This window comes from Brachionichthys hirsutus, chromosome 18 (genome assembly GCF_040956055.1).
Source record: "Brachionichthys hirsutus isolate HB-005 chromosome 18, CSIRO-AGI_Bhir_v1, whole genome shotgun sequence".
In the NCBI taxonomy this organism is placed as follows: Eukaryota; Metazoa; Chordata; class Actinopteri; order Lophiiformes; family Brachionichthyidae; genus Brachionichthys; species Brachionichthys hirsutus.
In genome coordinates, this window is record NC_090914.1 from 8,529,389 (window position 1) to 8,556,775 (window position 27,387).

General features: G+C 44.3%; 3 protein-coding genes across 3 annotated transcripts; all 3 read right to left on the minus strand.

Moving 5' to 3' along the window:
- Nucleotides 1–156: 156 nt before the first annotated feature.
- Nucleotides 157–1,564, minus strand: sumo3a (small ubiquitin like modifier 3a). The gene is made up of 4 exons (XM_068751610.1): nucleotides 1,544–1,564; nucleotides 555–683; nucleotides 357–428; nucleotides 157–219 (listed from the first exon to the last, which is right to left on the minus strand). The coding sequence occupies exons 1-4, from the start codon at nucleotides 1,562–1,564 to the stop codon at nucleotides 157–159; spliced, it is 285 nt and encodes a 94-aa protein (XP_068607711.1).
- An 835-nt stretch (nucleotides 1,565–2,399) lies between these two features.
- pttg1ipa (PTTG1 interacting protein a) lies at nucleotides 2,400–7,075 on the minus strand. The gene is made up of 7 exons (XM_068751950.1): nucleotides 6,900–7,075; nucleotides 6,183–6,235; nucleotides 5,796–5,904; nucleotides 5,311–5,413; nucleotides 4,381–4,446; nucleotides 3,508–3,554; nucleotides 2,400–3,126 (listed from the first exon to the last, which is right to left on the minus strand). The coding sequence occupies exons 1-7, from the start codon at nucleotides 7,012–7,014 to the stop codon at nucleotides 3,089–3,091; spliced, it is 531 nt and encodes a 176-aa protein (XP_068608051.1). The 5' UTR covers nucleotides 7,015–7,075; the 3' UTR covers nucleotides 2,400–3,088.
- Nucleotides 7,076–9,558: 2,483 nt separating this feature from the next.
- Nucleotides 9,559–26,531, minus strand: myo10l1 (myosin X, like 1). The gene is made up of 43 exons (XM_068751704.1): nucleotides 26,511–26,531; nucleotides 23,266–23,364; nucleotides 21,183–21,341; nucleotides 20,567–20,754; nucleotides 20,277–20,411; nucleotides 20,067–20,191; nucleotides 19,909–19,922; nucleotides 19,711–19,795; nucleotides 19,529–19,635; nucleotides 19,118–19,247; nucleotides 18,921–19,039; nucleotides 18,684–18,830; nucleotides 18,508–18,608; nucleotides 18,159–18,225; nucleotides 17,887–17,979; nucleotides 17,715–17,783; nucleotides 17,548–17,630; nucleotides 17,370–17,472; nucleotides 17,011–17,091; nucleotides 16,741–16,865; nucleotides 16,515–16,635; nucleotides 16,288–16,394; nucleotides 15,962–16,205; nucleotides 15,007–15,831; nucleotides 14,716–14,839; nucleotides 14,458–14,599; nucleotides 13,821–13,925; nucleotides 13,624–13,719; nucleotides 13,451–13,544; nucleotides 13,296–13,351; nucleotides 12,912–13,054; nucleotides 12,580–12,774; nucleotides 12,266–12,423; nucleotides 12,057–12,177; nucleotides 11,818–11,966; nucleotides 11,510–11,658; nucleotides 11,217–11,424; nucleotides 11,000–11,136; nucleotides 10,777–10,900; nucleotides 10,342–10,695; nucleotides 10,071–10,247; nucleotides 9,785–9,976; nucleotides 9,559–9,663 (listed from the first exon to the last, which is right to left on the minus strand). The coding sequence occupies exons 1-43, from the start codon at nucleotides 26,529–26,531 to the stop codon at nucleotides 9,559–9,561; spliced, it is 6,177 nt and encodes a 2,058-aa protein (XP_068607805.1).
- Between the last annotated feature and the right edge of the window lie 856 nt (nucleotides 26,532–27,387).

Sequence of the window (27,387 nt, forward strand, 5' to 3'; positions counted from 1 at the left end):
GAGCCCCCCCCGCCCCCCTGACGGAAAACGGTGACATCTTCAAACAAGAAAACATAGTAACAATAATAATAATATAATGAGCGGAGAGGAGCGATGGGGGGGGGGGAAAGACAGTGAAGGTGGCTGAGGGTGGTCGTCGATGAGGTGGGGAGGACTCTAGCAGCATCCGCCCGTCTGCTGCTGGAATACATCTATGGTGTCTTCGTCCTCCATCTCCAGCTAAGGGGAGCAGAGGGAACGAGGCTCGGGTCACCGGACGCACACGTGAAATGACTTCACACCACTTAGGCCGCCGACACGCGACCATTTCAGCGAGGCTTCAAGAGAACACGCGACCGCCGAGCAACAATCTTTACCTGTGCAGGTGTGTCCATCTCGTTGATCGGCTGGCCATCGAACCTGAACCTGATCTGCCTTATTGCAAGGCCCTGGAAGAAAACGAAGGTAACGATTAAGGCATGCACGGAGCCTCCTGATGCAGAAAGAGCAAAATAAGGGAATATTATTACAGCATGATTTTATATATTAGCATCCATCTGGAGCGTTTAGCTCACCTGTCGTTCGCAGTACGCCTTCATTAGTTTGTTGAGAGGTGTGTGCCTCTTGATTTTGAACTGGACCACAGAACCGTCCTGCCCCGCAACCTTGAGGTTGATGTGATCGTTCTCGGTCTTCACTCCCTCCTGCAGAGACAAACGCGTTCCGTAAAATAGCCGTTTCATTTACACGAGATAAAAGGCCACCAGAAACCATTGAAAGGCTGGACATATGCCCAGCAAGCTAAGGTGCGTGCTACATGTAGCATGAAGACCCACGACCCACATAAGCGGTTTTAACGTGGCGTTTATCCAATTAATGAAGCCGCACTACTTTTATTTTCCCACATTTTGGCCGAAACAAACCCGCCTTGCCCACATTAATCCAGGCAGGCTCCACAATTGCTAGGCGGACAGTTACAGATGCTAACGGTGCCGGGATTAGCTCCGGGCTAACCCTCCAGACACCGACGTCTAGCGGGGCTAGCGGCTAACGTTGCGGGCTTTTCGTATCACACAGCAGGCCAACAAACCCCGGCAAGTCACAAAGCACCAGACCCACGACGGATGCGAGGTTTTTTGGAGTTTATTCGGTACCAGTGCGTCACCTCCATTAGCGCCCTTTTGTCGCCGCTATGGCTTTTTTTTTTTTTTTTTTTTTTTGCGTCATTCGGACGTAGCGTGGTCCCGACAAAGGAAAAATCCGCAAATGACAATCATTGCGTTACCGGCGTGAATTCTAACAACACCGTAGCCGGTAGTTGATGAAACACAAACACTTCGATTGCCCTGCAGTGTTGTTGGGTGCGTATAAACACACACACACGCACACAAAAAAAAAAAAAAAAAAGAGGCTGTGCTGGTAATCATTCATTTGCGAAACAAACACTGCGCCGTTTCAGAGAAACGTGCAAACCAGGCCATTTTGCGCTGCGCGTAGATGGTTGGCAGGACCTCGACTGGGGCATCAGTAAAAACCCGCAGCCCTCCGGAGCTCGACGCCTTACCTTCGGCTTCTCGTCTGACATCCTGGCTTTATTTCGTGCGCGTGTTTTCGAATAGTCGAATAATTGATCTTTATTTGCCTTTCTGCCGCCTTCTGCCTTCTGCTCTCCGCCGTCGACTGGAGCGCGCTTTGGACCGCTGTTATAAATAAATGATTGGCTCCCCAGAACTACGTGACCACTTACACGCGGGAACGCGGACGCGGGAACGCGCCCCAGTGCAAAACGCGCGGTCACGTGAACTGGAAAGCCTCCATAGGTAACCCACTGAGAATATTGGATTTTCACAAACGCAATCTATAATTGGCTTTGAAAGAAATATAGAAATATAATTATTGAAAAAAATGTTTTGTTTTGTTTGTATTGTATTTGTACATGCGGTTTTGATACCTGCTGTATTCTACAGGTGCAATCCTTTATGGTAGCTGTTCACATTTTGCAGCTATTTTTCTTCATAAAATTTTGAAATAGACTACGGCATCTTTGTGAAGTTCATGTTAAACAAATGGTTTGAAGTAAAAAATGAAATGCGATATAATCAGCCACCTCACATCATTAAAGTCAAAATCTATGTAACATATAAAGCTGTGCTAAAACTTATATTTACATCAAGGAATTTCATTCATGCCTATTCCTATCAATTCCAACAAGACACTGGAATCACTGATAAGTTCCATGAAAGAAGTTCGATGACCTAATTTAGCAAGATTGAAAAATGTCCTTGTCAAATGGAAATAATTCCACAATATCAAATATTTCCATATATAAAATACCTCAAACCACTGGAAAATAAAAATGTCAAAAATTTAATTCAAGCCTAAATGAAGCAAAACACAAATGGCAGCATTCTATTCCATTCCAGACTTTTATTAGTATTGTTTAATGGGATATACATACAAATTCGAAACATGGCTAACATTCAAATAAAGTTAATGATTTCCACATAAATTCACAGTGCAAGACTAAATACTTTATTTTAATTAACACATTTTCAAAACCCATTAACCTGCAATAACATCTTTTTCTACAAGTAACATTTAGGAACAGTAATGAGCCAATTTGATATAAAAAGAAAATCACACCAACTAAAAAAGGACTTAATTTTTTGTGTATTATTGCCACATCATCAACTCAAAGAAACAAAACTTTAATCTAGAAGTTTGAAGAGGCATTCGGGTTTCTGGAATAAAATAATATAACCACACTGGACTGCTTACATAAATATGTACTTCATCTTATACAAAACATATCGTTAGACTGATAAGGCAGAAACCACAGGATGGGGAAAGCACTTGAAAAACACTGCTTTTATATACATCTATTCTCGCTTTCATTTCAAGCCGTCGTCATAGAGTCATCACATTGAACATTGTATAGGCAGTCATTGGCCGACTGTCTATACAAAACGCTTTCATTTTTCCAAGGTCGTCTGGGTTACAGTCATGCGAGGTTGAGTCTACTTTCACAACCACAGGACAGATTTCTGATTTCGTTCAAAAGGTCAGAATCCGGTGAAAAACAGAAGCGTTTTGATGTTCACAGATCCCCTTATGAGAATTTGGAGTACGGATTTGGCCCAGTTAGCCCTGGAAAGACATAAAACAGTCAGTAAAGTCAAGCAAAAATATTTTATAGCTTACCGGTACATCCCCACCATTTCCCCTGAACAATAATAATTCATCATTTCAATAACCATTTATTTCTCACCTTGATTTTCTTGCAATTATTCTTTATTTAGTTTAAGAAATTATTCATTTAGATCAAGGGCTTGTCTTGCCTGTTCATTGTTTCATGAGAAAAGAAGGTCAATGTGAATGAATGAAAATGCCACCATAGGAGAAATAGCTCGACTCCCTTAAAACTTAAAATCATGAAATTCAATAATGAAATTCATTCCCACATTCTCTGAATGGGTAAATGAGGGGGGGGGGGGGGGGTCCAAGGGAAGAAAAAACGATGAAGCTCACCAAATTTCTTCCTGATTTCCTCATGTTTCACTTTCATCGCTGCTTTCCTGTAAGAGCAAAACATTCTCTTTAGAACTGATAATATGTTCGTCTCAAACATTCCCAAAGCTCATATATTTGGTCACAAACCAGTTTGGCACCAGAACAGTTTGACGCATGTATCTATCTTTTGTTTGTGGTGCTTTTGAAACTGACGTCGCTCACGACCCACAATACAATGTGGGCTGCTGGTGAGTCACGCAAATTGAAAACCAGTAAACATAGAAAGAGACAATGCATGATGAATGACGGATAACATGTGTTCATCAAACCAGCACTTAATGCAGCTGCTAAATGTGACGTCTCCTCGAGTGGATGTTTAGTGGCTTGAACAGCTTTCATTCTTCTTACAGAGAGAAAATATTTTGTTTCACCTTTTATCCAGGAAAAGGGGAATTTAAGGGATATTAACTGGCCCTGGGGGGTGTCTAAGATTTTTGTTTGGGTTATTTAAAATTTGGGTTAGGCCAAACATTATCTCTCATTTGTATCTATTTTAATATGTCATATCCGTCATACTTGGGAATCTAATGAGCATTATTAACATTCTAGCATAACTTGGTATTAATCATATGCCATGAGAAGTGATTCAGAGTTATGTAGTCACACTAGTTCAGATTAATATTAAAACACGTTAAACACATTAAATACATTAAAACAGCAGCGTAAACCCTGAAGAACAGCGGAGAGTTAAACATTTAAAGGACTACATAAAAAACATCAAGGCTGGTGAAAACATACAAAAATTACAAATTACAAATGTGACGAGATGCTTTTCTGGACAGAAGAGTTTCTGGTTTTAATCTCTAACACAAGGAGAACATTCCTGCTCACCTGTCTTGCTGCCTGGTTCTCGTTTTATCAGCCTGCTTCTGCATCTTGGCCTCAAATCTTTGGCCACTGAAAAGACGGTTAAAACCCAACATGAATACAATGACAGTACGGTACGTGCTTAAGGTGCAGGAAAGCAACCCCACCGGAGCTAGTCTGAAATGTACAGAATGCACTGCAGCCAGGTTATGTCATCAGGATCAGATTATCTCATCAGGATCAGATGATCCCGACACCATCTTGTTGCCACTTCAGGACAAATGTGACAAACCTCTTTCATGACACGTGACAGGCGTACTGCAGTCATCCTACAATGACTTGTTACGCTGGCCTTAACTGTGACGAGCACATTCTTACGCGTGCACCCAACAGAGTGCACGCCTCCGCTGGGCCTAGCCGTTAAGGCATGGAATCAAAAGAACTCAGAGTTCTCAAAATATTACAGAATATAAAAAGGAAATTCTGCAGGAACTTTTTTTTTAAACAAACATGACTTTCACAAACCTCCAATATCAATGTTTAAGCACGTTTAGAAAGGGCTGGAAGGGGAGGAGGATTGGGATGCAACTCCCAAAACTCGTGATGCAAATTAAATACAAACCCTGTGATCCAAGTAGACAACTTTCAGCTTTCAATTTCTCAACTGACATATGATGTTGGATTTAGTCACAGGTTCAAATACACTTTAAAGAAATGCAAGTATTTGAGATTAAAAGTCTCTTATTTCTTCCAAATTTCATATATACACTAAGCAGTCGCTAAAAGCATAGAAAGTCATGTTTGAGCTATTTTCAAAGTTCATTATGAAAGTACTGTAAATATGGCTGCCATAAAGATGATATTAATCTGAGACTGAGTTTCACTAAAATGACCCAAACGTGCACTTTATTGCTGCGAGGGATGTGTGTCCATCCCAGCTCGCTGCACACTTACCCAAAGTTCTCACACTTGCAGCAACAGAACAAGCAGATTAGGAAGGCGATGATGAGAATTCCACCGATCACGGCGAAGGTAATGATCAATATCTGGAAATTAACTGCAGACAGAGGAAAAAAAATAAGAAAATCCTCAGTAAAAGTTTTTCGACTCTATTGTCTAGTTTATGATTCTATACAAGGGATTAAGCAGTGATGATAAAGTTCGACAGGAACCCACAACCGTCTCTGAAATAGAAAACAAAACCTGCTTAAAATTATTTATCTCAATGACTTTTTTATATATCGTAAATGAGAAGAAAAAAACCCTGAAATTCAAATGCCTTAGGCCAAAATAAATGAGGAAACAAACTCATGTTTGAAGTGAGGGTGTGATGGATTTGTATTTGGTTTAAATTCTAACCTCTCGGAAGCTTTTATTTCCGTTTCTACACACAAATGCGGTATAAAGCTATGAATAAACCCGTGCATATATTGTCTTACTCCAGCATTTCCCCCAGCGAGCATCATTCAGTGGGCAGAGTGAGTGGGGTGGAAGGATGGTCTTCACTGGATATGTTACACAGGACTTAGTTGGGATACACCACAAGCACTGTAAAGACACCAAAACACGTGATGACCTCTTTTGTCTGAACAGACAATGAATCCAGAAGACACTGGAAACACACACACACACACACACAGGGAGAGAGAGAAAAAGCAGAAAACGGAGAAGGGGGATGGGAATAGCAGACATAGCTGTGACTCCTCAAACCAGTCAAACCGGTTTGCAGACAGGAGGAGTCACTGGAGGCGCTTCCACACAAACACACGGTGAAAACCAGATCAAGATCAACCCGGCAGACAAAGAATGTTTCTGTCGCTTCTTACCGAGACGTTCCCCAGACATTCCTCACAGCTGGTCCCATTTTTCGCCTCACAAGCTGAGAGAGAAATTTAAGTTTGGGTGAAGCAGTCAAAGAATAACACAGTAGATTGTATGAAAAAGGAGGGTGGGGACGTGTGTGTGTTCCGGTGCCGATCCTCCTGGGGAATTTTCTATGGAAACACAGCCAGCAAACAAGCCTTCAGATCAGTCCAGTGATTTACTCAGGTCGACCACTCTGTGTCCACGTAGCTACTAATCTGTAGAACAACAGCATAAGAAAACAAGGCCTCCTTTTTGGGTGGTCTGTATGTTTACGTGTTTGCTTATGCCATCTCCACCTGAAACAACAGGTGAGCTGAGACTCGACAGGAGGGCCCACACAGGGACCCAGTGTTACCAGCATTCATTACTTGGTTTTGTTTTAGTCTCATAAACTGTTGAATTGTTGTTGTTTTTTTTACAATAAATGACACCAAAACACACAACACAAAGGTAAATATGCAATTTGTCGATCAACAAGGTCAAAACAAGATTGCCTTTGCTTTGCGTCATCCATCCTTTTTATTCTAAGACACCTGAGCTCTAGCTTTGGTCCCAAACTGAGAAGATCCAATGTAAAGTCACGACATCTGGTGACTTTCTACTTTTTTTTTTTGGTGACCTCGAGCTGCCTTGAATTCTTCAGTCACCACGGAGAAGTCGCTGCTTTGCGCTCTTACCTACGCCAGGTGCGGGAGTCTGAGCCAAAACCGTGGCCAAACCGAATCCGAGCAGGAGAGCAGCGACAGAAATCCGCGGATTCATGGCTCGACCGAGGAGACGCAGATTATCCATGAGTTGTTTCTCGGCTGGAACCTGCGAGCACTAGAAGAGGAAATGCGAAACTCACTGGAAGAACTTGCCGAGAAGGAACTAAACGCCGAATCATGACGCACGCTCGTCACGCACCGTGGGCAGAGGCGGGGAAGCGCATGCCTGCGTCTCTGCGTATTTCTTTCTTGACGCAACAGGTAAAGGTAAACAGGTAAAAGCATCACAATACTTCTTACGCCCAAGGCTTTTACTACTGAAAACCTTATGTAGACATACAATTATTTAATGGGTTTAATTTCAAACATGTAAAAATAGAATTTTAACTGTTAATCACATTATATTTCCATCATTGTTTTTAGGCTTCGGTGTGTCACAATAAATTCACAACTAGACAACATAACAGAGGACAATAGTTCCAATAATTTATTAAAGCATCATTTTGTAAAGCCAGTTACAAATAAAAAGAACAGCAAACACATATCTCTCTCTCTTTTTTCTTCTTTTTTTTCAACAAGCACAATATATACTACGTGATGATGATAATAAGCCTAACATAAGAGAAGGAGGGGCCCCAGTCCGGCCGCCTGCGGCTGATAACAGGACCCTTTGTGATGAAGTTGCCCTTGGAAACCGATAATGCAGACTCCTACTTCAGGAGCCGCCCAATATTAGAACCATTTTCAGGTGAAATTCTGTGGAAATTATTGATTTAAAACTGGTTTGCAGACTTGAGTTAAATTAAATAAATATCGAACATGCTGTGAAATTAGAAAGTATTTGCTTTAAGATATAGAGAGGCATGAAGGATATCATCGACCTGCGGTGTCGCGCAGTAAAGTGATATTGCCGGAACAGTGACTTAACTTTCAGTCCATGAACACACAAAGCAGTGATGGCGTTCCATCATTCATCATTAGCTCATACCCTCGCAGTGTCCCATCTGCTCCTCTCACACTGGGACTGAAAAATCACCTTCTATATAAACGTTATCCTCCAAAAACACACTTTGCAATACACAGTTCAAGAATAATTAAATAACCCACAACCCTCCCTCCCGATCCCATGGTTTTCCCTTTAACTCACGATCAAAAAAGTATTCTTTGCAAAGGTTAGTCACGTAAATACGTCATATTTCCAAGGAATACACTCAGTAAACTTCACCCGTATTTTCTCCTCTCCCTTTTCTTTTCCAGATTTTTGGGTCACGCCATAAATACACTCGTACACACACACACACACACACACAGCAACATTCCAGACACAGTACTTCATGGTGGTTAAGATAGTGTGGGGTGGCATACAATAATCATTTTCACATTTTCATAAAGACTTTGGAAACACAGACAAACTGGTGCTCTTATGCATTATTCTTTAAGTCACCGAGCCTAGCAAACAAACAACAACAAAAAGTGACAAAAGCATGAGCAGAATGAGATTTGCAGTATTTATGGCTCCAACGAACGCTGCTGAGCCCCGCAGCCAGTCTCATTACAGCTTAAGAGTTAATGCTTATTTCTCTGTGAGTCACATTAATGGCACAGCCAGTGAATGATGCATCTTATTCAGCACCATTTACCTGCATGTATTTCACTCCATTGCATTCAGTGCGACATCTGTACAGTGCAGTGACCACATAATACTTCTTCTGTCTTATACAATACATATTGAATTCATCTGTATGTGAATATACAGTAGATAATGTGTGTTATACAGTATGTGGACATTATCGGGTAATGTCTCCTATTCTGGTTTATAGCGTCCTCCTTATAGAGACGTTCTCTGTGAAGTCAACCTTCACTCTTTCGTACCAAAAACACCTTTTTCATATTGTTCATAGATATTTGAAGCTGTATGATATTCTAGTGGCCACATGGTGGCACTGACGAGTGAGAGGATTTAACCTCCCTGCCCTGTTAGCCCTGATGAAGAATCCACATCGAGTCATTTCTCTCAGTCATAAAGAGATGTGATAGCAGCTGATGCTACAGATAAAAGACAGACCAAACAACAACAGACAGACAGACAGAAAGAGAGTCAGAGGAAGAATGCAATACCAAACAAAGATGGAGGAAGAATTAAGAGAAAGAGAGAGAGTGAGGAAGAAAGAGATTTAACTGGGAAATGTGCCTTTCTCCTATCTGGCAGTGCGCTGCGGGGGGGTCGTTTGCCTCGGCCTGGGACGGACCGCGACTTGGCGGCTGAGTTGTGCTTGTTGTTGAGTTTCATCCGGAAAGGAGAGCGGAGAGAAGTTTGGAGTGCGCTTGAACATCTACATGCAGGACTAAAGCTGGGGGGGGGGGGGGGGTGTTATGCATTTGAAAGGGATGTACACATTTGCAGGTCGTTCCTTCTTTTGATCCATATTTCTGTAATCCCGATGCCAGGCCGATGGAGTGTCCATGTGGCTTCCTGTATCTTTCTTTTCCCCACCACCCTTTGATTCAACCATGAGATTTAGCTGTGTGGTGCGACTGCCTCCACGAAGACCAAGCGACCACTGCTGGGGTATCTGCTACCACTGGTTGAACCGCGGGGGGGGGGGGGGGCTGACCTGGAGGGTTGTAATCACCTGACCCAGGAACTCGTCACGCTGCTTACTGACATGATACTGCAGCGTTTCTTTACCACCATGTTAATATAGGCCCTCATTATTTTGGTGATCTCCCCAACCTAAGGGCAGAGAAACAAAACAAACCATGCCTTTATCGGACTGTGCATGCACTATAATCTTTAGCTGCAGCTAAACATAAACAGGAAGAAAAACTCTGAGAAAAGAAATAAAAGCCCTCACCAGCGGCGTCTCAAAGAACATCTCCCTCTCGTCCACGATGATCTTGTAGGTGCAGAGCTGTGAGGCGCCAAAGAAGGTGATGTGTTCGTACTGGAAGGTCTCCAGTGGCTTCGGGTCACCCCGTTTGTACACAGATGTGTTATCAGCGCTCACACTCAACCACAGGTCGTGAGGGAACCCGCCTTCTTTACACTACCGGGGAGAAAATATGTTTTTCAGTAGGTATTTGAGCAGATCTCTGACATCCATCATTTATTTTAATTTTTTGTTTCCTTTTTTTACATGCCTCCACGTCAAACAGAGTGGATCCGTATCCGGGCCATTCCTTGACGATGCTCATGTATTTGAGCATGGCCTGATGCTGCGGCATTCCCTGCAGCCGGGTCCACTTTTCCAGAACGCTGGTTCTTGTGGCTGACGTCTCCTCCTTCACCCACATCTCCAACATCTGCTCCTCCTCCACCTGCGACAACACAGGTCATCAGTCAATCAAGGCTAGAAGGACTTGGCTGACCAGATATCATATCATATCAGCTAAAACCAGTTCCACCACTGACTTTCTGCTTCTTCAGTGACCCAGTCTTGAAGCTTCTCCTCAGGGTGCCATCCAGAAAGCTCGGCGTCTTTCGTTTCTCTGGCCCGACCGGGACACCTCCCTGTCCCCCAACCAAGCCCTTTCCATCTCCTGGTCCTCCTCCACCAGCTCCTCCAGCTCCACCTCCTGCGCCCACTCCTTGTTTGGTGGAGTGGAGGATACGATTACGTAGACGTCCAGTTGGATAAACGCTTCCCAGGCTCCAGCCGGCCCGACCTGCGCCGTCACCATGGAGATATTGAAGCCGTAAAGCGGCTAAATGCTGCAAGGTCTCCTCTGAGGCTGGGAAATGACCGCTTATCAGCGATTCGTGGGCCTGAGAGCGAGAGACAAAGAAGCAGGTTCGGTTTTATTGGGAGATTTTGAAGATGAGGCAAACCAAAGCAGGAAAGCTCACCTGCTCAAACATAAAGGCAAACTCCACTCCTTCTTTTGGCATGCTCTCCACATCCAAGAAGCAGTAGAGCTTGAAGTAAAGTTTCCATTCACCTTCCTCTTCCTCTTCTTCACTGCCTGCCAGTCTGGAAACAAATATAGCAGGCCCAGAATGAATTACCAAACAGATCAAAACAGAGCCGTTACTGTTATAACGTATTTAGACCAATTAAAAACGGAGTTACCTTTCAAACTTGGCCAGAACATCGGCCACAATCACTCTGCTCTCCAGCGCTCGGTCAGTAACGGTGTTGTGTTCAAACAGAGAAAACAGATTCTTGCTGTCCTCCATGGCCAAACCTCTGATTAGCTTCTCCACAACCTGCAGGAGTGACACAAAAACATGGATCAGCTTTTAACAGCCTGCCGTTCCAACATTATAGAGGAAGATGTGTCCTCTACCTCGCCGGCTGTGGTGTGTGAATTGATGGAGATCTTGCAGGAGCCTCCTCCATGGCAATAAACCGTTGTGCTCATCTCCTGTCTCACCAACAGGGCGGCGATCTCCTCTTGAGAGGGAACAAATTCACGAGTCTTGGTCTGCTTCAGGGATTCTCCGATGAAAGTGGCGTATCGTTCGATATCTGTGCCAGGAAATCTTTCACGCACTCTGAATCAGATCACATTTCACATCTGTTACGCACATCAAGAATCATGCAGCGTGTGAAGGAAAAGTGAAGCCTAAACAAACAGACCTCTTGAGGTGGAAGCGGAGGTATCTGAGGATGGCCCGGCTGGGTAGAAAGGTGCAGCTCATGCAGGTCAGCAGATGCCAGTGAGCCCGATTGGCTGGGCTGTTTGGCTGAGACACATGATTGGTCTGCTTGATCACCTGACAGTACACCTGAAAAACATTTATCAGCAAAAACATGTCAGAAACCCAAGCAATCAGCAGATCAATCAATTTCTTTAAAACTCAATAACCAAATCGCTGTTTCTCTATGAAATATTAATTCTATTTATCCTCTTTTTTTATTATCCATGACGAGATTTAAGAAGGTACCTCGTCCCTGAGAGGACGCAGGTCCTGGCAGGTCTGCAGGATGCCCTGGATGATGGGCACCGTGTCTGCCAGAGTCTCCATCTCCTGCAGTGAGTTGAAAACTCGCACTGCCTCGTCCTGCAGACTGGCATAGCCCTGCTGCCTTTGTGCTGCGCACAGACAAGGATAAAAGAAAAGGAAAGAGTGAGACAAAAACAGAGAAGTAGTCAGTTTTAAGGCCGAGTTGACCTTTCACTCACAGCTGGTGACCTCTCCGTAAGGGAGTGGCAGGAGGGGAGCGTGCAGAGGATGCTGGGTGTATCTGAGGATAGGATTCCTCCTGTACATTTGCTCCACGATGTCCGGGTTCACACTGTTCTCCTGAGGGGACGGGAGAGAACAGATGAGATTCTGGAGCGACTTTGTAAAGCCCAACGCCTTTGTGTGTGTTCGTCGTTGTGCGTCTCACCTTGATATCTCTGATGAGCTGCAGCGTTGGCGTTTCTATGGGAGTCTTGCTGTCTATGACTCCCTGGACGGCAGCCGTCCACCGTATGGCCTCATTAAGCATCTTGGTATAGAGGCGGTAGGAATGCTTCCGCCCGTAAACGATGATGTTCCAATACCCTGAGGAAACATTTATTATAGTATTGAATAGAAATGAAGTATTACCGCCAAGGGGAGATAAACTATTTATATTGGACATCAGCTAATACTTTCTTGTGTCTAACTGTGAAAATGGTTGCAAAAATCTGTCATAATTGCCCACTTCTCTTTCCTCACCTGTCTCCCTGTGCACCCGCTCGTCCGGCTGAATGATGGCGCAGAGGGAGTTGAGGACCAGGGTTCCCATCTTGGAGGAGTTTCGCTCTGAGCTCTTGTAGTAATCCAGGGAGTTGTGGGTCAAGACGAACCAGCGCTTCTTCAGCTTCAGGGAGGTGCTCTTATTGTTTGTCTTCATCTCCTTTTGGAGCCAGCCTGAGAGATGAGGAGGCAGGGGGAGAAACACATGGAAGAATGTAGCGTAATGCCGTGTCTAAACTCAAAGGTTTACATTTGCATCCTGTAATATTCAGAAAATCCTTAAACAGGAATACAATCTTTTCTATTCCCACCTCTGACGAGGAATTCCTGTCCGTCTATCCTGGCATCTCCTTTGGGTTTCTGCAGAAGGCTAATCCAGTGATGCATCTCCTCCGGCGTGTCGCTGTTGCAGTGGATCACACGGTTGGCTGTAATGATGACGAAGGAGTTGGGCCTGTAGAGGACAAAAGGAAAAACGCTCATCTTCAGATAATTGAGGGTTATCTTAGTAAAATAAACACGGATGGCTTTTCAAAGTAAAATAAAAAATGAGGTTATAGTCACATTGCATCATGGTTTATTGACACAAAACTACATGGATGGATTGACTTTTCTACAAAAGCATAAAAAAAAAAAGACACATTTAACAGGAACCAGCTTCTCTTCTCTTTTATTTTGCGGTTCATTCAACTAACCGATCAGGGTTGTCGGAAGCACAAACGGAGTCGATCAGCCCCACGTCTAGAGTTCCCTGAAAGAGGACACAAAGGGGCAGGGAAGAACAATTTAAAGGGTTAATAATTATTGCTGCATCATTCAGGTGCAGCAACACATACAAGTTCCCTCTTACCACTGCGTTCTTTGGGTTGGCCTGTTCATGGGACATGTCCAGCAGCTGCTCAGGGGTGCACACGCGAACCTTCCTGAGCACGTTAAACCAGCCGCTGCGCAGGGAGGCAAACGTTAGAAGAACATATGACATCTACACAGGTGCAAATATCAGTCTGGTTCCATCCACCTCACCTGGCATCCTCTGGTGACTCGGCAAAAACCTGATAGGTCCTCTCGTCTGTCACAATGTTCAGGGCGTTCTCCTTTTCGTGATTATCCACGATCTCCCTGCAAAGATGCAGGAAGCGTCTGAGACAGGCAGGTCCGGTCCAGACGGTGGGAATGCCAAAGAGGGAGTCATGCGTGCATGAATGGGCTACAGATCTCACTTGGCCGCTCGGATGTCGATCGTTCCCTTCAGCTTCTCTTCACTGTCGTTGTCGTAGTACATCAGTTTGCTGTCTCTCAGCACAAACCAGCGCATCTTCCAATTTCTGACACGGAAGAACAAGACAGTCCAACATTATAAAAGTTTATGCGAGTTCATAAACAATGTGTGTTGAGAGCGCCGTTTTCTTTGAACAGTTCTAACATATGTGTATCCTGTAAATTCGTGCGCCACTTCAGACAGAGCTCATTCAGTTGTCAGTATTTGTCTCATCCAACATTGGTCACCTTGTTTAAATACACTACAAAAATACATAGATAATCTTAAATGTTATTTCTTTGCATGATATGTAGATTTTTTTTATTTTACTTTTTGTCTTGTTTTTTTTTCATGCCTGGACGAGCTTGTTTCTGTTCATGATAGAATGAAACCAAGCAAAGCATCAAGTTGATGAGCTCCAGCTTTGGAGGGATTCTGCTGTCTTCAAGCGCCGCAGAGGGTTCAGAGGGTTTATTCAAACAGAGAGACACGAGGGTTATCGATGAAAGCAAGCGAACGCTCACATCGTGTCTTACACAAGCGTCTTTATAACAGTCAGGCCGTTAGTAATTACTGTCACGCCCAGTGACAACTACAACAACCTGCGCGAGAGGGTGGAGAGGCCTCCTCCCTTCTTGTAGAGCCATCCGGACTTGAGCGACTCTTGTTTGGACCGGAACCACATGAAGGTTTCATCTTTCAACACACACCAACGCCTCCTCCACGGGATCATCAGACCAGCTGCAGGAACAGAAAATAAAGCACATGAAATGACCAGAACTATTTTAAAGTCACATTTCCCCCCCCCAAACATTACCTAACAATTAATCAGCAACACACAAACACACAATATATACCTTTCATGTAGAGGTAGCCGTGGAAATAGGGTGGTCCGTTCCCATTGAGCAAGGTCACTCTCCCATTAGTCACTTCTTCATCGGTGTCCATCATGCCATCGTGTTCGTCGTCGCTGTCTGCGTACTGCAACAGCAAAGGATCGTTGAATGAATGAGCTCGCCATACGGATCGTCGTCATCCGATTTTCAACAGAACTGAGTTAAATGTAAAAAAAATCGGTCACGGTGCAGTGCTGCTCATACGTATCTGCGTGCACGCGTGCGAGGATGCGTGTGAGTGTGTGTCCTCACAGAGTCGGAGCTGCCTCTGTAGGACTCCATGCTAGCGTTGGTGCAGGTTGACTTCCTCGGGTGCTCCTCATCCGTCACCGTAGCGCTCCCGCGGTTGCTCCCCGATACCGAGCTGTCGTCTCCGGCAGTGAGGGACCCCTCCTCCTCTTCCTGATCGTAATCCGACTCTGTGTCCGCGGGCATGCTGTAGATTGGCTCCTCCCCGTCCACCAGACTGTCCACCATGCTGACCTTTCTCTCTGACTCTGCTTTGGCTCCATCTTTCTTCTGCCCCTCTCCCGGAAGAGGTGGAGAGATGGTGGAGACATCCCCAAATGGAGGTAGAGGAGGAGGGGGAGGAATCCCAGTCACACCGTCTGTGGGCAGGGGAGACGGAGGAGGAACTGTTCCCTCTGCAAAAGCAGGAGGCGGGGGAGGGAGGTGAACAAATATGTCCTGATCCAGAGGAGCATCCGTCTCCGCAGGAGGAGGGAAGTCAGGCAGAGGGATGCATTCCTCCTCAGCGTGAAACCCTTCATCCACCTCATCTTCTTTGGACGCACTCCTCGGGGCACTGGGAGGTCTCGCAGCTTTCTGCTCTGCGGCAAATGTCTCTGAGGCCGCTCCTTGTGAAGGATCCACTCCGGCAAAGTTAAGGAGGTCGATGAGCTCTGTGGCTTTGCGGGACGCCACCTTCTTCATCCGTTTGAGTTCGGCATCGCGGCGCAGCTGCAGCTCCTGCTTGGAGGACTCACACAGCTGGGACACCTCGTCCTCTCTCTTCTTCTGCAAACGTTCGATTTCTCGCTCCAACTGCAAAATCTCCTCCATCTGCTGGGCGTCATCCTGGGCGGGAGGGGGGAGACGGAAGGGACAGATGAAGCATGACATTGGCTCGAAAGGTGATTTGCTTCTCAACCTCAAAAGGAAAAGAATGTTTTAATTTAAATGGATTCTAAAAATCTAAATATTTAACCTTTGCCTCATCACTCGCTTCCTCCTGATGCCCATCGCCCAATAGCTTCTCCTCCTCCTCTTTCTCCCTCTTCTTCTTCTCGTCTCTGAGTTTTCGAACTTGGGCGCGGGCCACCTGGCCTCGCCTGTGTCTCTGCAGCACGAGCACCGCCTTACGTTTCCTAACGAACCGTCTGTGATGGAGGTGCTTCCTGAGGTATTTCTGGATGGTGAGAATACCGGCACAAACACGCTTGAAGTGTTTCCTGTCGGAAGAACAGATCAACAGTCAATAAGACCTGACAAATATATCGGTTTTAGACATTGTTTCCTTTGTTCATTTCTTACTTGGCAGAGAAAGTGAGTAGATGGCCTCGAATTATCATGGCAGCTTGGCGTCGGACTTCATCCCTGTCTTTCTCCAGGCGCTGCTCCAGACATTCTTTCATGAACACCTGCAGCACAAAGGCAAATGTTTACCGGAAAATATTTAAAATACAAGTACCTCAACTCTGTACTTCAGTAGTAGATTAAAAAATACTTTGGATCACAGACAAAATGCGAATAAATCTCACCTTGGTCTTGCCCAGCTGCCAATCTCTCTTGGTCTTGTCGTATTTGTAAAGAAGGTCCGTACTCCTCTTCTTATCATCTGCTGCTGCATTTGGAACTTTCTCTTTCACGATAATCTTATATCTGACAGAAAACAAGTACAGCAAAATATGGGGGGACAACAAATGAGAGATCTTAGCAATAACCTCTCAAAAGGAATAAAGTTCAGAACCATGCAGAGAAGCTTACCGAGAAAAGAAATCTTTGAACGTTCTGCGGACGGGGAATCCAGCTCGACGGATCTTCACGGTCTCCAGCATCCCAGAATACCTCAACTGGTTCTGGACGATCTCTGGGTCAAACACGTTTGGATTCTATGCGTAAAATGATAGGAGAGGGATGAATTGATCCAAAAAGCACACTATCTAAGGTTTGGGGCAATACTTGGATCAGGCATTTTCAGCGTGTTAAACAACATGCTGGAATTCTTTCAATAAGAGGTGCAGGAAAGAAACCGACCTTTTCAATGTTGGGCTTAATGCAGCGAATGAAGAAAGGATTCGATACACTCAGCGTTGCCATGAGAGCATGGAGGGAGTCCTGAGGGAGCAGAGAAAGGATTCCTATTTACAGTCCTTTCAAATGGCAGTGTGTTTATATAGCCCATTAAAGTCCGACCAACTTGTTGAAGCATGTTTAATGATTTGATATCGACGTCAGGGACATGATTTCATGTGGTCAAGTCAGACACAGTTCACTGTCGGCTGGCAGAAATGTCAGAACAGTGCAAGCTGGAACTTTGCAAATGCTTGAATCTCATTTCTTGAATCTCCAGTCTGAACTGACGTTACAGATCTTAAGCTGCTTGCATTACTCACCCTGAACTGGGAGCTGACAGTAGGTTTACGTCTGGCCGTTCCCATCTTCTCCTCACTGTTCCTGCTGCCGACCTTTTCAAACAAGTCGTAGATGAAGTCCAGTCTGAGGGGCAACAACGTCAACACTTTTCATCACAGCTCCGTGAAGCTATTTGTTTTGTGCATCTGCGTGTCCTACTTGCTGTCCTTGAGCATATTCAGGATGTCGTCTCTGAAGGTGTCTCTGTTCTTCTCAAGGATCCCTCTAACGTCATACAGGACCTAACCGAGACGAACAGGGTCACACTGAGTCTCCCCGAAGACACTAAATGCTGACATGATGGGATTCAGTTCCTTATAACTCACCTCCCCAGCATAGTGTTTGATGCCGAACTGATACTCAGCAAGCCTGGGCTTGACATAGTAAGGGTTTGTCTGCAGACATAGAAAATAGCCCCCCCAAAAATACATCATTATGTGATGCTTTGGCACATATTTGTGCTGATGATGCATTAAGTTTGTTTGTGTAATAACTCACGGAGTGTCTGCTGTGCAACTTCTCCAGCAGAGTGAAGTCAGTTCCTTTGGGGAATCGACTCTCTTCATTCACGAGCGCCAACAAACCCAGTTTCTAAGAACGATAAGGGGGGTGGAAATCATGTTACTGCATCAACTGTATGAAATCAGAACCGCTCCCTGAAACTGCAGCCCAGTAATGTTGCACAGAGAGCATCTGAACCAAGAGTCCCACACACCTCGGCTTACATCGGATGAACAGAAGCTATTGAGTTTGTTATACCAGTTTCTTACTTTCTCTATGAGGTCCAGACACTCGGCATTATCCATCCAGTCTATGGCGTCCCACTGGACTCCTTCCCTATGGGGAGTAAATCTCAATGTTAGAGATGGAAAACTGATGGGCACTATTTTAAATCATTTTTGTTCTGTGGCCACTGCTAGGCATGTGCTCACATACATATTGGGATATCTTTCAGTATATCTCTGTGTATCTTCAGTAAAGTTGTTTGAACTTTTTTATTTCTTGCCTCTGTCTCTGCATTCTGAGGTCCACCAGCTCCATCATTTCAGCCTGCCATTCTAAATTAGTTGTATTACTGAGTTTTTTAAAAAATAGCTAATGCTGGTTTTGAGGGTGTACCTGTTGTACTCGAGCTGCTCCAGGGAGAAAATGTGCTTGTTGAAGTACTCCTGAAGTTTCTCGTTGGCGTAGTTAATGTTAAATTGCTCAAACCGATTCACCTGGAAGCAAAGACAGTCTCACACACAGATTGACCAACTGACACTCAAAAAAACACAGTCGAGAGAAACAAGCACCTCAAAGTTCTCAAAGCCAAAAATGTCAAGGATGCCGATGGATTTGAAATTTTCCTTCCCTTTTATCTTCTGATTGATCTTGAGGATGATCCAGGAAAAACACTGGGAATACAAAGCCATGGCAACAGAGTCTCTGCAATCCACAGCCTGTAACAATGAGAGGGGAACCGGAGAAAGCGTTAGGGTGGATGTGATGGAGGGGTCAGGCCAGAAGGGGGGAATAGATGTCTGTGCTACCTGCTCTATGGTGAGGGGGGAGCAGATTTCCTCCCCTCTGAGGATTATGGAACGCTGAGTGAGGACTTCAGACAGCTGGAAGGGATCCAGGCCCAGAAGTTCACTGGCATTAATGACAACTGAGAGATGGACAAAGACACTCCGGTAATATCTTCATCGAGAATAACCTTTCCTACGTCACGCTGCGTTGAACTGACCCTGATTGGTGGTGATCTGGGCGCCTCCAGCGGTCATGAACTCAATGTTTCCCAGCTGCAAGACTCCCGACAGCAGCTTAAACATGTCTCTGATCTCCTCCTCTGTGAACTCCAACACCTTCAGTGCCTCCTGCACGGAGAAAAGCATTGGACAAAACCGGGAGTTGGGCAATGATATTTAATTTGGCAGGAAGCATATCAACGTCAAGCAACGCCATCAGAGTTTGCTATGCCTGAGGTGCAATGATTTTATTATTGATAAGCAATAATTGTCCTAGTGCAGGCATCCACTGTAATTGTACTCCAGTTTATAGCTGTTGTTTCTTATATAATGCAGTTTGCAGGATGAAATAATATGTTATAAGCTTGAAAATGATATAGAAATGGAACAAGATGGATGCAGTGACAGACCATAACACTGTTAAACAGTTCTTTGTCATTCAGGCTCTTGTCTTTCAGGCATCCTGATTGGCTGAGGTAGTGGAAAGATTCAGGATGGTCTTCCAGGAAGTAAAGGCCTAGTAGAGGAAACACATGACAGTGAGATGACAAAGAAAAAAGCATGACTGATATAGCTTTCTGTTTGTCCTCACTCTTATGATTCTTGTTCGCTCCAGCCAGCAGAGCATAGAAGATGTGGTAGTTTCGTTCTCCGGGGTTTTGTCGTACCACTCGGTTCTGCAAAAAAATATAATAAACATAACTTAACATAATTTTATGATTCCCAACGCAAACAGACAATATACTCCCGACTTTTAAATGGACACGTCCAGGCTGGTCGACTTGGTTACCTTCTCCAGTAAATCTGAAATGTGGAGAGTAAAGGAAACAAACTCGTGTGCATCGTTAATTTACTCCACAGAGGCATCTCAAATAATAACACAATAATAAATCCATACAAAAAAAAATGCATCAATTAATTATTTCATATTTAAAAATATAAGGATACAGTCAATGACACAGCCTCCCTGGATGTTGCCGCATTCAGAGAAGTGAAGCTGGATGAACTTCCCAAACCGACTGGAGTTGTTGTTATAAACAGTCTTAGCGTTACCAAATGCCTCCATTATGGGACTGCAGGGAAAATCCAACACAGAGTACAGTCACCATATGCAGTCTGACTTCAAAAACGCTTCTTATTCATGCGCCTCAGCTGTACCTGCTCTGAACGATGGCCTCCTCCACTCTCGTACTTTTCTCGGATGGAGACGTCCCGGCTGAATTCTGGCTCATCACAGACAGGAACTGAAGCAACAGTTTAGTACTTTCCGTCTTCCCAGCACCGGATTCGCCACTGGAGTAGACACACAAAGACGACCCAAATTCATGGGATGGACTTACATATCATATGGTTAATTAATAATAGATTAATATCTTAACAGACAGAGTAAGATGAGGGGGAGGGGGGGAGGCATCATCAAAACAACTTCCTCCACGGTTGAAACTCACCTGATGAGGACGCACTGACTGTCATGGCGTTTCCAGATGCAACGGTAGCATTCGTTAGCCACGGCAAAGATGTGTGGAGGGAGCTCCCCTAAATGGTGCTTGGAATACAGATGCACCCTCTCCAGGTCATAGAGACCCGGAATCTGCTTGTAGGGGTTCACAGCTGCCAGGATGCTGCCAATGTTAGTCTGAAAAGAGTAAAGGACCATTTCAGGATCTGTAAATATCACTTTTTAGCTTTTGGTCTCTTCCTAATTTTTATTTGCATCATTCCTTTGGTTGTGCATTTGAAACTATTTTTCACAAACATGCAAACACATTGGATATATCTTCAAAAAAAAGATTTAAAGAAGTGGATTAATTTGTAAGTCGTTTCAACCATGCAAAAACCTTTTCATTCCGGTCTTGTCGCGTTAAAAGGATGTCTTTGCTTATTCCACTGAGGGAACATGTTTCTTAAGATGATTTGTGCTTCCCACTAAAAGCTTTTTCCATCCAAACAATACTGGAAAAGGAGGAGTGGGGGAACATCAAGACATGCACACACATCTTTAGCCACATACATGCTCACACACTCTCACACACTATCCAAACATGCCTATCTGGGAGCACTTACATATATGTTATCCTTCTGGTAGCGCTGGTACAGGTTGTGCATGATGGCAGCCTCGTGCAGCTCAGCCAGCGCTGACATATCCTCCACCCCATCGATGCTGGACTGGTGCATGGCAGACACCCGCTCCCTGGTAACCTCCGCCTGTTGCAAGTACAACACCTGGAGGACGACAACGCATGCAATCGCATTCAGATGCAGAATAGGGTGTAATTTCTCTCTTTGATTTCTTTCTCTCTCACATTTCCCAGTCTTCATTTATTAATCCCTCAGACCCTGGCTGCACGGCCCACTTTTTGCAATGAAAGGGCTCGTTATGATGCAACACGATGAAAATCCACGATGAGAATACAAAGCTTAATGTCTCATCTGTTATCTTAATGTCTCACCCCTGTATCATATATGCAATACTAACCTTTGCAATAAAAGGTTAGTGTGTGTGTGTGTGTTTGTGTGCACATGCATGTGCATGTGCATTGCTAAAACAGATGTGTTGGACGTCTGTTCAGACTGGCAGGGGGGCATGCTTGCAGTGAAGGGATTGCTAGCTATTACTGCTTTCCCATTATCATTCGCTAAAGACACTTGTGCATCTCAGTGCGAATACAATTTCACACTCGCATAGAGCGGCTGGCACAGCTTTATTTTAAAACCCTCTGATGTCTGAAGCTGCTTTACATGATTCAGGAGAGCCAGGGGAGGAAAGCCTGCTCGTCTGACTTCACATATTATCAGCAGCCGGAGTGAGGAGAGGGGGCGATGAAGATAGAGCATGGCGAGAGAGACCTGTGGGCACAGTGACCTACATATTCTGCAGAGCTCAAGATGTAGTACCAGAGAGCGGGCGTGCATACACACACACACACACACACCTGCAGCTCTCCTCACTGGTCTTGGGTCAGAAGTTGGTGACCTCCACAGGACAGAGTAGAATTATGGAATGGACTGTGATCTAGTTCCTCAGATCAGATTATATTTAAGTTTAAAGAAAAGGATCCGCTGGAAGCGCAGGGGGGCCGTCGATTTACGACTACAATTGGTTCCGAGGGTTTTGTCGTTAACTGACTGGGGCGTGCTTACATTTTCTTCTCTTTTCGTTTCGCACCGGTTGTACCGTTTCATGTTTTCATCTGTTTGTATTTTGACAGTCTGCCCTCATCCCTACCACTACAACTACTGTATATTGTTGTGTCCAGTTCCCCGTTGACCTAGTTCACCACAGGTTCAATAAAGTTCCATCTGATCGGATCAAATCTAATTGTGTTCTCTGTGCAGTATGTAAGATATAAAGACAAAAAGGAAAGAGAAAACCTTGGATTATGAGCTATTTGCCCACAATGCAGAGTTTAAACAGTCCAGCCTGGGACCGCCAACAAGGGCCAGCTCCTAGGACAGCAGGGAAAAGCTTCCCAACCTGCTGATTTTCTATCAAATATTCACCACCTCCCGCAGAGCTAACATTTATGCACAGCATTTAAGCAAAGGGGGGAGGGGGCAAGGAGAACAGGATTCTGCCTGGGGAGGTTGAGCACTTTCATAATCCAGAGAATAGAGAACGCCTGTTCCTATAACCAGAGCGCTATTTTTGGAAATGCCTGTATGTCCCTGCTGTGTCCTCTTACAAGAACAATGAACCAGCCACATCAAAGGCCGATGGTTTTAGAGCACTAATTAGTATGTTCAGGCCGTGAAACACGAATTCATTGTACATGTGACAATGAGGAAGCAGATGCGGACCCTCCATGGGTGTGAAGGCAGAACTGAGACTCTGGAATTCAGGCTAAAGAACTCTTTCTATTATTAGTTCCCTCCAAATGCTGCTAACTGGAGCGTGTGCCTGTCCTAGCTGTCCTACATACTCAATAGGTTTTAAATATCAATTTCCATCACGGTGTGGTGTTAAACATCAGGGCTGACATCTGACGCCTGGCATCCTAAAACAAACCAGCATGTGCTTTTGTGTTTGATCATCCTTTCAGTCTCATCCACATATAAACCATATCTCCACAGGCAAATATGATCTGACATTATATGACATGAGCCATTGGTGTGGATGTGTGGATGTGTGGATGTGTACGTTACGTACCTCTCCATAGTCAGTTGTGACAACCAGTGTTCCATCTCCACAGGAGTTGACCGTGGCAGGAACCAGCTGCTCCTTCTCTCTGACCCAAACTCGGGCCCCCTAGAATGCAGACACACAGACTGAGTACAGCCAGAAGAGTATTTGATCTGTTACCTCATCCAAGGAGGTTATGCGTTTGAGGGAATCTGCCAGGTTGTTAGCAGGATTACTGAAAGACACTTCTGGCCCCAAGTCTGCATTGTTTTAAACATCTTCGGCGCCACCAAGCTTGTTTCAATGACCTTGATAATCCACCTGCACAGATGCGGCGTTCCCTCTAATGATGTCAGCTTTATAGGAGAATAATGAAGATGAACAAACACAAACATTTTCATCTCTTAAGTGTAATTGTTCTGCTTCGTGGAGCACAGTCTGTTGGTAATATCAGCTTTGTCTGCCCTGAACTTGGTGAGGAAGTCCTGTTGGACGCTGTCAAAGAGGCTACCATGTGCAGTCGCCTTGTTTCATTATTGTGCCGCCTCTCTGATCCATCTCCTCGAGTGAAGCTTGTGTCAGAGACCTAAACTGTGTCAGTAATATTCCGTTAAAGGTGATAATACAATTGGGCCGGCAAGGCTTTCAGCAGATTATAGCAGCTGGAAGGACATCAACATGTGTTTATGTGTGGGTGTCACCTGATCTATGTGAGTCACATCTGGGCAGTGAAAGAGATTACGCTTACAAAATAAAATAAATAAAATAAATACCAAACACATACACACTCCACAAACGCACACAAACAGTCAGAGCCACTTTAGATATTGGAGCATCAAGAGATTTAAGAGCCTCATAAACCCAGTTTGGCGTTGCTCTGAAATATCTGACGCTTTAGACGGGAAACCTTTTAACCTGTCCTGAATTCCAAAACCAACACGTGAATGATTTAGCCAAAGTAAACCAGATGCGTGTGTGTTTGTGTGTATGCATGTGTGCGTGCGTGCGTGCACAGTATTTTGAGACGCCCGTTTTAAGAAGCCTGCTAATTATCACATTTTCTCTCATCTCGGATTAGACTACAGTTGCACGCCCCCACCCCCACTGTCACTCGAGCAACCAAACTCCACGGCAACCGTATGGAAACAGGGCACCATGGAAACAGCCTCTCTTTTCTAAGACACAAAGGATTCTGGGAGATAGTGTTCGGGCACGTAGAATTTTGGAATTTAGTACGACAGCCTCTTAATTAAGTTGATGTTATTTACTCTGTAGATTTATTGTGCATCTTGGACAATTTTCAGTTGAAGAATTTTTACATTTGACAATATATTAGGTGAAAAGGTTTTATGTCTTTAACTTTTAAACTCTTTTAAAACAAAACAATTATTAATTAATTAGAATTATTAGCATTTTGTACTTCTGTGTTTTACATTTAAACTAAATAATTCGATTTTTGTTTTGTTTTCCTTAGACCAAATAATAATAATAATAATAATCATAATTTCAGTTCAGTTCAATTCAATGTATTTATTTTGTATCAAATCAAAACAGAAAATTATACCAAGGCACTTTTTATTCTACAGAGATCCAACAATCGCTCATGAAATAAAAATAAGAGGGAGAATGGCAAGGAAATAAATAATACCAGAGGGAGGAGAGACACTGGCAGATCTACATCAAAGTGGTTTGGTTAACTGAGATGGAGATGCACCAAGTGAGTGGCTGCAGGGAGGAAGACTGCATCAGAGGGAAGCGACTGAAAGAAGAAAGAAAGAAGCAAAGCTGGTGCAGCTTCTGAGCAGAACAAATGCGTTTGGAGCGGCTGAATATAGGTCACACATCTCCAGTGACTGTTCCCCCTCCACTGAAGCAGTTTCCTGCAATATAAGTCTTCGTTTACATTTCTGTGTTCTGTTACTTACATTTTACATTTATTAGGAAAGAACATGTACCAAGGAGTAATAATCTAAATTGCAATCTGTAATTTTGATTATTACATTTATAAAGGTAGAAAAATATGCTGGGATCACACTCATCACACATCTTACTGCAATAATTTAATATTCTTGTCCTTTCTTAGTAAATTGTAACGTACACCTAATGTCTTGTTCTGTTTCCAAGTTTAATAGCTATACCCTAACCAGATAAAGATGGATTTTTATTTGTATTTACAGCACACAGCGTCACTACAACTTGCATAAACCAATCCAGTTTCAATATGAGGGGATTATACCATGGTGCACTGCCACCTGACATTTCATGCTTGGCTGGTCGGCCAACTATCATGTTTTCTGCCTGGCTTGAGAGAAAGCCAAAGAGAGAGATCAGCTGTTCCCTCTGTCTGATTAAACGAATATATAGTGGACAAATGGAGGGATAGAAAACAGCAGCATGAACTATTTATGAGTAACAAATATGCATCTCATTCACAACTACAGGCTTGAACATCGCAATTGAATAAGTTACCCCATTTTCAAGTTTCACATATCGGCTTTTGGGGTCTGTACCATTTGTGGCTGCAGGCTTGGTGATGTGGTGGCCAGCTAATCGATGCTATGATCAATATATCACAAAGAGGCTGGTGGTGGCGAATGGAGCAGAGATGCTGATTTTTGCATTTAGCTCTTGCTGGATTGTCTGAACCGGTTTCGTGGTTATAACGCGTTATCAGATGCCATTTTCCTGTTCCTTGGAACGCCATTGCTCACCAGGGATTTGGTACCAACTCCTAAACCGCACACACCAATAAAGTAAGAAGGACATTTGAATGGAAACACATGTGTGTATAGGCTGAATTATGAAATTTATGATAAACCAAATTAGTGTTTGTCTACGATTCCACTCACACACGTATGCCTCATCCCTCTCCTCCTTTCCCCCACTTTTTAAATAACCAGACACCCTCCTCCACCACCGCCACACACCCCCACCCTCACCCCCAATTCCAGCAAGCAAGCATGTACCGGCACACCCATGGATACTCCATTTGCAAAAGAATAATGGTCTTTTAACGACAGCGTGGTGTGGATAGGACCCACAGATTGCTTTAATCCGAGTGTCAGCCTCGTATGAATTCATCTGCGGTGATGAACATAAACCGGGTCTGTGATTTATTTAAAGTCTCTCCAACGTGAATAAAACCAAAACCCGTAAAAAAGCATCTTCCATCACAGGCCGCGCCGCGTCGCAAATGTGGACCGTCTCTCGCGCAATCTGCCGGTCACGTTAAACGGCGTTAAAAGAGATGAGGCGCATCCGCCGTCGCTTACCTCTACAAAGAACGCGTCCATCCTTCCTTCGCCTCGGCCGGGCCCCCAGAGCAGAGACACCAGCTCCGGTCCCGGGTCTGTTTATCTCCCCGATGGAGGGATGAGCGTGCCTGTCGGGGTCGGGGAGAGGTAGCAGTGCCTCTGTGTTTGTGACTCCCATTCACCGAGCGGTAATCTTCATCCCCGGAATGGCTCAGCTGCTCAAACGCACCTCAGCAACAGCCGGGCGCTATGCGCAAAAAAGGCGCATGCATGGGAAAAAAAAAAAAATCATGGGTGCGATGTGATGAAAAATTTAAAACGTCCACGGAGGAGCGCTAATTGAAGCTCTCCGGCTTTAAGGGCCTCCTATATGTGCAATGTGCCACTGTGTGTGTGTGTGTGTATACAGCATGTGCGTGAACGCGTGCGTCTTTACGCGAGGGGGGAGATTGCGAGGGCTCACTTGCCTTGCCGTCACTCAATAGAGGAACAGATTTTGTATGATGATATTAGAAAGGTTAGGTTTTAGTTTTTGCTTGTGTGTTCAGAATATTTGATCTTTATATTTGTGTATTATTCTTATTATTTTATATTATAGTATCTCTGCTCTTGTTATTTTTTTTTATATGATTGTATATATTTGTTTTGCCACTTTTAAGTATTCCAGTGTGTTGAAGGAATTACACAAATGAAGGATTTGTGTAATTAGTGAAATGTAAGTTCTCTCCCTTCAACAGGGCGCTCAGAGGGGATCTCGCCTGGGGTGTTATTCCATGGAGAACTGCCAACTCTGTCACATAGTTTTTAATGTTGGTGGAGGTGAAGGTATCTTTATCAAAAAATAAGGGATTCAGTGTCTTGGTCAAGATATCTTGGCCAAACCAATAGCCATAAT

Excerpts from the sequence above, each read along its gene's own strand:
- sumo3a (XM_068751610.1), bottom strand. The coding sequence starts at position 1,564 with ATGTCAGACGAGAAGCCGAAG. Across the intron at positions 429-554 it reads AGGCGTACTGCGAACGACAG|GGCCTTGCAATAAGGCAGAT; the intron begins GTGAGCTAAACG and ends GTTTTCTTCCAG. Across the intron at positions 220-356 it reads AGATGGACACACCTGCACAG|CTGGAGATGGAGGACGAAGA; the intron begins GTAAAGATTGTT and ends TGCTCCCCTTAG.
- pttg1ipa (XM_068751950.1), bottom strand. The coding sequence starts at position 7,014 with ATGGATAATCTGCGTCTCCTCGGTCGAGCCATGAATCCGCGGATTTCT. Across the intron at positions 5,905-6,182 it reads AATGTCTGGGGAACGTCTCG|TGCTTGTGGTGTATCCCAAC; the intron begins GTAAGAAGCGAC and ends GTGTCTTTACAG. Across the intron at positions 5,414-5,795 it reads TCGCTGGGGGAAATGCTGGA|TTAATTTCCAGATATTGATC; the intron begins GTAAGACAATAT and ends CTCTGTCTGCAG.
- myo10l1 (XM_068751704.1), bottom strand. The coding sequence starts at position 26,531 with ATGGACGCGTTCTTTGTAGAG. Across the intron at positions 18,609-18,683 it reads TTGGCTTTGAGAACTTTGAG|GTGAATCGGTTTGAGCAATT; the intron begins GTGCTTGTTTCT and ends CTTTGCTTCCAG. Across the intron at positions 17,980-18,158 it reads GTCTGGACCTCATAGAGAAA|AAACTGGGTTTGTTGGCGCT; the intron begins GTAAGAAACTGG and ends TATCGTTCTTAG.